Raw genomic sequence first — 10,636 nt, forward strand, 5'->3', positions numbered from 1 at the left:
CATGATTTTTAGGGATCATTTTTCTGTGAGAGGAAACAAATGGAGGTAGGACTGGGCAGAGGAAGAAATCCAATGGCCCTGCAAACCGGACTAATCTTGAATGGATCAGGTGGGGCCCTGGGGTGAATTTCACAGTTGAAATAGCTGGATTTCTATTTCTCTAGAAGTGGGCTGCCCCAGAAAGACATGCCTTCTGGTGATGTGCTTCCAATAGCTGAGGCAGACCTTGAAGGAGCCCCTGGCTGGTGGCTAACTGCTGTTCATCCTCGTCTGCCACAGTCTGACAATGCAGAGAATTAGAACGAAGAGTACGGCAGGCTGAAAATGCTCACCCCAGTGGGTACAGTGGCACATACCTGTAATTCCAGGAGCTGGGGTGGCTGAAGCAGGAGGATCTTAAGTTCAAACCAGCCTCAGCAACTCAGCAATGTAAAATAAAAAGGACTCAGTGGTTAAGCACCCCTGGATTCAAGCCCTATACCAAAAACAAAACAAAACAAAACAAAACAAAAAACCCACTAAATATCCACAACAAATCCCTGGAACCTGTGAGGTGATCTTATTTGGAAAAAGGGTCTTTGCAGATGTGATTATGTGAAGAATTATGCAATGAGATGATCCTGGATCCTCCGGGTGGGCCCTAAATGCCATCCCAAGTATCCTCATAAGAGAACAGCAGAGGGAGTTGTGCTGGACATGAAAGTGGACAAGGTGATGTGAAGACAGAGGTGGCAAAGACCCAAGCAGTGTGGACACATGCCAAGCTTGCTACTGTCACCAGCAGCTAGAGCAGACAACCAGCAGATCTCCTTGGAGTTTCTACAGGGTCCAAGGCCCTGGAAACAAATTGGTCTTGGCCCAGGAAAACTAATATTAGACTTCTGACTACCTTTAAAGAATCAGTTTCTGAGGTTTTACACCATTGAGTTTGGGGTGATCTGTTATGGCAGCCACAGGATACTAATACAAAGAGTAATAGGCAAATCGTTAGTGTGCCGAGTTAGAGGATTCGACTCAGGGGCGGCTTCAAGGATCACAGTTTACTCACACAGGCACATGAGCTGCTCAGACCCCCATTCCTTCCCCCAAAGCAAGAAGGCCTTCCCCAGTGGCAGCCTCGCTTCCCAGAACAGAACAGAATGCAGCTGTGCCCACCCTGCCCCACCTCTCAATGCTCTTGGGGTAGCCCACCCGAGACTCATCTTTGTCCTTGATCTACTTGTCACCCTGACCAGGCTGGCCCCTGCAGGATCTCCAGTCTCTTGGCCAGAGAAGGGGAACACAATGACAGCTCCCCCCTTCTCTCTGATTTGGGAAAGAAATATCCCTGGAACCTACAACTACTCCCTTTGCAAAAATCAGTAAAATGGGAAGAATATATATGATCTGAAGGGACCCTGCAGCTGTATGCCCAATAGGATACAAAGGTCCTTGGCACTCTTATGTGAATTTAACTTGCTTTATTCAGCAAGAACACACTTCTGGAAATGTGTACACTGTACATTTGTATATGCTGTGTAACCCTTGAACCTAGTTTTAGAAGGTGTGCTTAAAGGTACAGTACTTTAGACAACAATAAAGTAGGCTGAACAGAGGGAGTTGGATTAATAGTGCCCAGCCCTGATCTCAAAGTCCTCTCTCTACCCTGCTCCTCCTAGAATAAACCCCCTGAAGACCAAGGGTTGGGCCAGGCTGGTCCCTCCCGGGAGGATGGGCTAGAGGCTCCTCAGTCTGCACCTGGTCCCTGTGGCACTCAAGGAGGGCAGGCCATATGATGGGCCTGACACCGCAGCTCTCATTCGGATCCTTCTCCACTGTAGAATGAGAGAACAAGGTTTTGTTCCCCTGGGTCTCAGGCACCAGAAAGGCCTAGATTTCAGAAGCATCTCCAGGACAAGCCCTTTTCTGTATCAATAAGAAATGGGGACCCGACCCTGGGTTACTGCCCCCAAATTGAAGTGCATTCCACCCTCCTCCTGGCCTCTCCAGACACCTGAGCTGGGATGAGTTTTTGGCTTCTTTGATGTCTTTTAAACCAGACATCCACTGTCTTTGGACTTTTAGAGAATGAGGGGTCTTGGAAGCTATGGGCACCTTCCTGGACAACTGTGTGTTCTTTGCACTAGAGGCAGGGGGACCTTGGAAAATAATATCCCCTAATTTACATCACCCTCCAGGAGACTATAACATAAGAGAAGCCAGCTGTAGCTGGAACCAGAAGAAGTCTTTAAATGGGCTTTCTCTCTCATTTATTTTTCCTAGGGAGTATAAGATAAAGCAAGTGGCTATATGAAGAGTTTTGTTTTGTTCATTCGTTTTTTGGTACAGACAATGCTACATTGGTGTTTAAAGTTGGCCTTAAATACCTACTATATGTCAGGTCTGTATCAGTAATAGATCATTCTGGGTTTAAGGAGCTAATTTTTTTGGGGGGGGGTACTGGGGATTGAACCAGGGGTGCTTTACCACATCCTCAGTTCCATTTTTCTTTTTCCAGACAAGTTTTAGGTTCTTGCTAAGTTGCTGAGGCTAGTCTTGGATTTGAGATCCTCCTCTCTCAGCCTCCCAGTTTGCTGGGATTACAAGTGTATGCTACTACACTTGGCCTGGGAGCTAAAATTCTATAAGTGAGGCCAACACATGAATAAATCATTGTTTTTTTTTTTTTGTGTGTGTGTGTATAATCAATTATGGTATATAACATGTCAAGTAAAAGTATATGAACAAAGCCAGGAGTGTGGAGCACGCCTATAATCCCAGCGGCTCCATGAGGCTGAGGCAGGAGGTTTGCAAGTTCAAAGCCAGTCTCAGCAAAAGCGAGGTGCTAAGCAATTCAATGAGACCCTGTCTCTAAATAAAATACAAAATAGGGCTAGGGATGTGGCTCAGTGGCTGAGTGCCCCTGAGTTCAATCCCTGGTACTCCCCCAAAACAAAACAAAACAAAAACCCAAAAGTATATGAACAATCGGGCTGGGGATGTGGCTCAAGCGGTAGCGCGCTCGCCTGGCATGCGTGCAGCCCGGGTTCGATCCTCAGCACCACATACAAACAAAGATGTTGTGCCCGCCGATAACTAAAAAATAAATATTAAAAGTTAAAAAAAAAAGTTTAAAAAAGTATATGAACAAGCTCTAGGGGGCACAAAAAAATTCCTGGTAGTGTAGGAGGTGTAATAATTAATTCAGGTTTTGGGTTGCACAGGTGAGTGGGGAGGCAATTCCTAGCCCAAAACAAAGCAAGCACTCTGTTTTTCTGGGGATACCAGGGATTGAACTCAGGGGCACTTGACCACTGAGCCACATCCCCAGCCCTTTTTTGTATTTTATTTAGAGACAGGGTCTCACTGAGTTGCTTAGCATCTCACCATTGCTGAGGCTGGCTTTGAACTCATGATCCTCCTACCTCAGCCTCCCAAACTGCTGGGATTATAGGCATGTGCCACTGCACCCAGCTCACAGCAAGTACTCTTAATCTCACCCTCCTTAACCCAGTGTTGAGGGAGATTTAGGAAGGGTGGATTGGGCAGGAGGGCTGGAAAGCTATTGAGGCCCCCATCAGAATAAGTCAAGTCAAGGGGGTTCTGCTATGGGCCATGGGGAGCCTCTGAAGCCCTGTCCATCCAAAGACTAGGGTCAGGGAGCTATTTGGGATGGACAGGAATAGAAACCCCAGGTCATAAGAAGTTGAAACAAGTAAAAGCAGAGTTGGAGATAGTGAGACAGGTTTGAGATTTGCCTAGTTAAGATGTAAAATGTACTTTGGGGGGGAGCCAGGGATAGGGGGAGTTTTATGCCTTTTATCTTCTCAGTGCCTCACTCTGTGCCTGGCACACACAGCCAGTGCAAGAGGGAGTAGACTTGGGGTAGACTGGGCAGCTAAGCTGGGCAGCCCTGGACACAGGAAGCTGCAGGGTTGTTGGCTATGCCCCAGATGTTTCCCAGCAGAAAGAGAATGCGAATGCCAACAGGCCATCACAGGGTGGGTGCAAAACATTTTCCAAGGCCAGTTGTCTGGCTGAGACAGGTTTGTAGGATGCTGTGGGGCAGCGAATCAGTGAGGAGAGCACCGCTGTGTGCACACTCTGCCTCACCCCCACTGTGTGCTGGCATCTGTCTCCTTTCTTTAGCTCTCTCTGCCTCGCCAGGACCTCATCTCTCCCCTTTCCTGAAAGATTGCCCTCGGGTTTGCCAACTTTACAATCCCTGGGAAAGCCTTTCCAACAGACTGCAGGAAGCTTACGGGGAGTTGAGCCAAGTACCCGAGTTTGGGGTGGGAGGCCACCACAGTTCTCCTTGAGAGTCTGAGAAAAGTATAATCCAATGCAGAAAAGCCGGTGCCTCTCTGCCCACACCTGGAATTTTGCATATGAGTCCAAGGGACTGAAACCCAAGAGGAGGAGGGTGACGATGTTTGAGGTTATGGTGTCCTGGAGAATCTTGCCCCAGGGGCCTGTGCCCTCTTTTCCCTCCTAGGGAGATCTTAACAAGGGGCCCTTCAGGTCATATGGGAAGCACAGCCCCCAACCCAGCGCCCACGGAGGAGCTTTGGCTTTGGGTGGGGAGAGACAACCTGAGAACAGGTCTGCCAACCAGTTTAACCAGGGACTGGTTTCGACTAGGGGAGTTCAAAGTGAGCAGCGGCCTTTAACCCTTTCCCAGTAGTGCCCTGGGCGATGGAGAGGTGCTGGTCCATGCTGAAGAGGGGTCATAGTCTCTTTGGACCATGAAATGGTTGAGGGTGACCTTGGCCACAGCTGGCCAGTACAATCAGATACCCAAGAATGGGGAAACTGAGGAGAGAGACTCCCATGCTTCCTTACCCTGGACTTCCCTTGGGATTCCCTCCTCCAGGCTGGCGGTCCCAGGAGGACCCTGGCTTCTGGGTAGATGCAGGGTCTCTGGGATTGGGTTTCTGGGGGTGATGAATATTCATCAGCCTGAGCCAGCCTCTGCTTCTGTTTACTTAGCTGGGAGGGGCCGGGTTTCAGGTTCACCTTGACTCTGGGAGCTGCAGCGGAGCAGGTACCCGCTCCTGCACCTGTTTCTTTTGCACCTGACGTGCAGCTGCTCCTACCCACCTCTCCTGGCTGAGCCTGGCCTCTGCGGCACCCTGGAGGCATCCTCTCCTCCCCCAGCCTCACCCTCCCAGGGCAGCTCCTCCACTCAGCTCCTTCTCTAGGGAAGGTCTCGCCTCCAGTCCGGAGCAGTCAGAATTACAGGTACAAGCAGAGGGCCAGTGGGTGGGGAAATCAAGGCACAGTCCCTATTTGGGACTCCCAGTGCTGCCTCCATGGCTGACAAGCCCAGTAGGGAGGGGGAACCCAGGGGCTGTCTCCTTCCAATCTCATCCCACTGGCCCCTTGGAGTCAATCCAGGCCTCCAACAGAGGTCCTGCTGAGAAAGTCTTGCTCCCAAGCAGTTAGTTCTCTATTAACTCTAAACCCAAGCCCACTCCTGTTCCTCCCCCAGCCAGGACTACGTGTCTGGTTGTCTGGTAGGAGCACCTCACTTTTCCTATCCAGGGTACTCTAATTATCCAGAGTGGACAAGGGCCTTGAGGGACCCTTTTGAGGGTGGGGGAAAGGTTCTGGGTTTTCTCAATGCAGAAATTTGACTGACCCCCCTCCTCCCCTTATGCCCTTTCCCCAATCAATGGTTAACTTGTCTCAACTCAGAAGAGGCCATGCAAAGTCCTTCCGAGTAGTTCATTGAGCATACCTAGGGTGGTGGGGACTGTCCTGTGGCACCCATGTGCAGGGTGCTGGCCATCAAAGGTATACTGACCCATGAGGAGTTTTGTGGGCCCAAAGCTGTGCAAATAGCAGAGGTGGAATTGGCATCCTCAGGGGCTGATTTCCATCATCCACGGATTGCAGTGCCCCAGGGCAAGGGCCCAGCCCTCAGCATGGCCAGCTCAGGGCCCTGAACAAGCAGACTGCAGGGCTCGTGTTACCAAATGCTGCATTTATGGGAGTTCCTGTACCCTGTCCCTCAGCCTCAGAAAATTCCTGCTGGCCTTCTGGTGTCACCTGGGTTCTGTACCCTCCACCTGGGAGCTGTCACAGCCCACTCCTAGGTGTGCTGAGAACCGGATCACAACCCTCCCAAACCCAGGCCAGCGGGATCGGGCATGGACATATGGCTGGAGATATCTTGCTCTTTGCGATTTTGAGTATTTGGGAAGTTTGGCTATCATACCACCTTTGAAAACCATCAGATTTTACTGTCTTTTAAGGGCCACTACTTAAAGCTCACTGGGTTATTTTATAAAGCAAATAGTTCTCTTATTTCTCTTGTTTTGCAAATTCAGATTTCCATATGTTAGGCTTGCCTAAAGGGACAAACACCTGTTTACTTGTGCTCAGATGTCCTCCTGAACAGGAGGGACAGGAGGGCCTGGCAAAGAACATCCTAGGAAGACTAGGATACAAGTCCAGGAGACAAGGGCACCAATGACTTGGTGTCTTGGTGCAGGCCCTAAGGCAGGATATAGGCCATCCCTGTTTCTATGGCTTTTTGATTCTTTTTTTTTGTGAATTGTGGCATCCTTTACTCCAAGGAGTCAGGCTCTATGGATGCCAACTTGAAATATGGTACCTATTTAAATAGGTATTTTTAAATTTGTTGGAACAGGTATATTTTAGCTGGCACAGGCAGAGGCCCCTTGCATAGGTTTAGGAAATCGGTGTTAGAGGAGTTTCAGGCACTGGATCCCCTTTCCCTGCATTCTCAATTCTCTGGCAGCTCCACATGAGTGATGGTGTACCCACAAAGCAGCGACTGGGGCACCCACAGAGCAAGTGAGCACCCTGTTCCTCCTTCCCTCCCCTCCCCACAGCTCCTTCCAGAGGCCCATTCTGGAACACCAAGTTCTGTGCAAGGCTGTGCTAAGCCCAGGAGGGGCAAGCTGCCAAAGCAAACCTCTCAGGCCTGTCCCTTGGTGTACTCACCTCTCCAGGGCACCCTGGAAGTATTGTGCCCTAAGAGGAGCTGCCCAAGGTCTCTCCTTGGCGTCTCTTGCTATTTGAGCCCAGCTGAACGGGCAGAATGGGAAAAGTGGGGTGTGCTTTTTGGACAAAGAGGTGGGAAGGAGTTCCCACCAGCAGGTACCAGGGGAAGGGAGTATGGCTGTGGAGGAGTGGCAGCAACAAGGGCATTCCGCTTATGCCCAGGCCAGGTCCTGCTTTCATTTTTCCTGAATTTGATATGTTTCTCCCTCTAAAAATATCTGTACTCCATGGAAATTCTGGAAATGAGAAAACCAGAGGGGAGAAAGCAGTCTCTATTCCTTTTATATAAAGAAAACCACTAACAATCATTTGTAATATTTCTTTTTTTTTAATTTTGTTTTTTAGTTGTAGATGGACACAATATCTTTATTTTTATTTGTTTATTTTTATGTGGTGCTGTAGTTTAAACCCAGTGCCTCCTGCATGCTAGGCAAGCACTGTACCACTGAGCCACAACCCCAGCCCTTGGCATATTTCTTTGTGATCTTTTTACAAAACATTGTTAAATCTATATTTAAAACTTATAATCCCAGCTTTGTAGGAGGTTCACAAGTTCCAGGCCATCCTGAACAACTTAGAAAGACCCTGTCTCAAAAGAAAAAATAAAAAGGCCTAGGGAAGTATGGTAGAGCACCCCTGGGTTTGATCCCCAGTACCACACACACACACACACACACACACACACACACACACACACCATAGTAAAGACTGTCAGCTTTTATAAGGAGGTAATATATTTGCTTGAACCCAGGCCACCTGGCCATGTAGATTTCTGGTATCTCCTGGCTTCTGTTCTCTCCTCCTGGGAGCTGTCATCACAGCCCACTCCTAGGTGTCCTGAGAACCAGATCACAACCCTCCCAGACCCAGAGATGCCTTTATTTATCCTCACTCTGCTCCTCTATCTTCATTCCTCTGGTCTGCTGTCCCCCACTCCTGCCTTACCTGTCCCCCAGACATCGATGGTACCCAGAACTTGTGCTAGCTCATGCAGCACCTTGGTGGAACTTAGCGAAAGATGTGTCTCTGGATTGGCAGCTCCATGTTGGGACACACCGTTTTTGAGTGGAGAAGCCTGCATTTTTTTTATCCTCACACCTCTCAAAGATCTGTCCTTGTGGCGGGGTGGTGGGGAAAGGAAACCATCTCTTAGTAATTGCCTACCCTTATCCTAATTTTTACTTTGTAAAGCATGTCTACCTCTGTGGGCCGGGATTAACAGGAGAGCTAAATATTAGGGCTGGTGAGGACAGATAAGGAAACTGAGGCCCAGAAAAGTGATTTACCAGAGGTCACAAAGCTAGACAGAGCCCAGGACTTCCCATTCCCAGCTAGAAGCTCCCCATTCTCCCATGGTCCTTTTATTTTGTAAAGCAGGAAAGATGTATTTGGCTTATAGTTTCACGGGGTTCAGTCCCTGTGGCTTTAGTCATAGGGGATAGTTGAACATCATGGCAGAAAGTGTGTGGTGGGGGCTGGGGTCATGGCTCAGTGGTAGAGCACTTGTCTCACATGTGTGAGGCACTGGGTTCGATTCTTAGCACTGCATTCTAAGCAAAATGCACAGGATGTTTCTGTCTGCGTGACCAGTCATGGTCTGCCCACTCTGGGCAGCAGGGCCCAATGGTGGATTGGGAAGGGCTTGGTTCTGGTATCTAGATCCTGCATGCCCTGTGACCAGGCAAGTTGTTCCAGGGCCCGCAGTCCTGACGGCCTGGAAGGAATGACCTCAAAGCTTCCTATAGAGTGTCTCTGTGGGACAACGGGGTGAAGTTGTTCCATTGTCCTTCTGTCTGGCCCAGGAGTCCCTCTTGTTTGCTTTGGTGGCTCTTATCCTAGACTCTTCTTTCTTTAACACTTTTCCAAAGCATTACATCACACCAGCTATTCGAACCCTGGGTTTCTTTGGTCCTATCTTCAATTCTTCCTTCAACTCTTCAAATAGCTGGTGATTGCCAGGTGCGGTGCCTCACACCTGTAATCCCAGTAGCTTAGGAGGCTGAGGCAGGAGGATTGCGAGTTCAAAGCCAGCCTCAGCAACAGTGAGGTGCTAAGCAACTCAGTGAGACCCTGTCTCTAAATAAAATACAAAATAGGGCTGGGGATGTGGCTTAGTAGTGGAGTGCCCCTGAGTTCAGTTCCCAGGACCCCGCCTCCAGAAAAATAATGTGATTACTAAAGAGGCTAGAGAGGGCTGATCCAAGCTGCCCACAGGATTTGCCCACTGACCTTTGTCCCCTTCCCCTGCTCCAGCAGAAAGTCTCCCCTCCACTCAGGGAGCGTCATGACCGAAGTTGGTTGGTGGAAGTTGACCTTCCTCCGGAAAAAGAAATCCAGTCCCAAGGTGCTGTACGAGATCCCTGACACCTATGCCCAAACGGAGGGAGGCACAGAGACTCCAAGGCCCGACACTGGAGGGCCCAACAGCGACTTTAACACTCGTCTGGAGAAGATTGTGGATAAGAACACAAAGGGCAAGCACGTCAAAGTCTCCAATTCGGGTCGCTTCAAGGAGAAGAAAAAAGTCCGGGCCATGCTGGCGGAGAACCCCAGCCTCTTTGATGACCAGGAGAACAAAGGACAGTGAGAGGGGCCGAGGAGGATGCTAGCATCTCCCTGCTCCTTGCCATCAGCCGGATCTGAGACAGGAGCTTGCCACACTGGCCTCTGGTCATAGCTGAAACCTTAGGGGCAGTTGATGCCTGCTGGCAGGAAACGTCTGGGTTTTAAGTTTGTATTTCTGTGCCCCAGCTTTGTGTAAGGCCTGGGAGACCCCAGGCTCCCCTCCTCTTCCCCTGACCACATACAATGGCACTCTTGAATGAGGAGGAAAACTCCCACCCTGGAAGCCCAGCCCCCCTTGGAGGTGAGCGGAGGGGAGTAGAGAGGAGGAGTGGCAGACTCCACCTCCCCTGTGAACACAGGGTCAAGGGTGAGTTTGAATTGCTGCTCCCTCTACTTTCTCTACTTGTAACTGTTCCCTGGACCAATCCTAGGAGAGCACATTTTCCAGAAGCCACAGCCACGTGATTGGGGGAGGGGATGGTTTCCTTGGTGCCAGAGGCGGAGATGTTGAACTTGAGCTCACCTCTTAACACAAGTGGTAAACTTCCTGGAACTTTGCCCCCAGGTGTGGAGTAGTGGAGGACCCAGTCACTCCCTGGGATGGCTGCAGAAGGCCCGACCAGTGACTCCCCAGGTTTCTGTGTTGCCACTTGTGCAGAGACCCTCAAAGGGAAGCCTCACCAGCCAAGGAGCCAAACTGACGGTGTGGGTGGGAAAGCTCTGGTAGGAACTAAAAGCAGCCAGTTTTCTCCTCTCCTCCTCCGATAGTATTTAAGACATGAATCATGGAGCTTTGAATTTTGTTTAAAAAGTAATTGAAGGTTTCTCTTTGTGATAAACAATTCTGTAAAAGCAGAGAGCCTATTTATGCTCTTATCTTGCATTTATGGAGATGTGTGTTTTTTATGTGCTCAAACTGTTTCTTAGAGCTTCAGGAAGTGTCCTCAGGTGTGTGAGAATACAGGACCTTGGTTGATAATTCCACCATCAAACTAGGCTTAGTATGGAGGGAGGCAGGAAGGAGCTAGTTATACACACTTCAGTGGTTAGTTCCTTCTGG

The 10,636-nt window shown here is 49.5% G+C and overlaps 1 protein-coding gene across 2 annotated transcripts; it reads left to right on the forward strand.

Annotated features, from left to right (window-relative positions):
- The first annotated feature begins 4,984 nt into the window (after positions 1–4,984).
- Positions 4,985–10,459, forward strand: Prr15l (proline rich 15 like). 2 transcript variants are annotated; one of them, XM_046420373.2, is made up of 2 exons: positions 4,985–5,220; positions 9,265–10,459. In XM_046420373.2, the coding sequence occupies exon 2, from the start codon at positions 9,296–9,298 to the stop codon at positions 9,596–9,598; it is 303 nt and encodes a 100-aa protein (XP_046276329.1). In that variant the 5' UTR covers positions 4,985–5,220; positions 9,265–9,295; the 3' UTR covers positions 9,599–10,459. The 2 variants fall into 2 exon arrangements, with proteins under 2 accessions (XP_046276329.1, XP_046276328.1); XM_046420372.2 differs by having other exon boundaries at positions 4,986–5,220; positions 9,268–10,459.
- Positions 10,460–10,636: the final 177 nt, after the last annotated feature.

The sequence above is a fragment of the Marmota monax genome, unplaced genomic scaffold (assembly GCF_021218885.2).
Source record: "Marmota monax isolate L192 unplaced genomic scaffold, Marmota_monax_Labrador192_F-V1.1 WCK01_AAM20220418_F8-fsc00064, whole genome shotgun sequence".
Classification (NCBI taxonomy): Eukaryota; Metazoa; Chordata; class Mammalia; order Rodentia; family Sciuridae; genus Marmota; species Marmota monax.

What these genes read in the sequence shown, in the direction of transcription:
- Prr15l (XM_046420373.2), top strand. Translation starts at nt 9,296, where the DNA reads ATGACCGAAGTTGGTTGGTGGAAGTTGACCTTCCTCCGGAAAAAGAAA.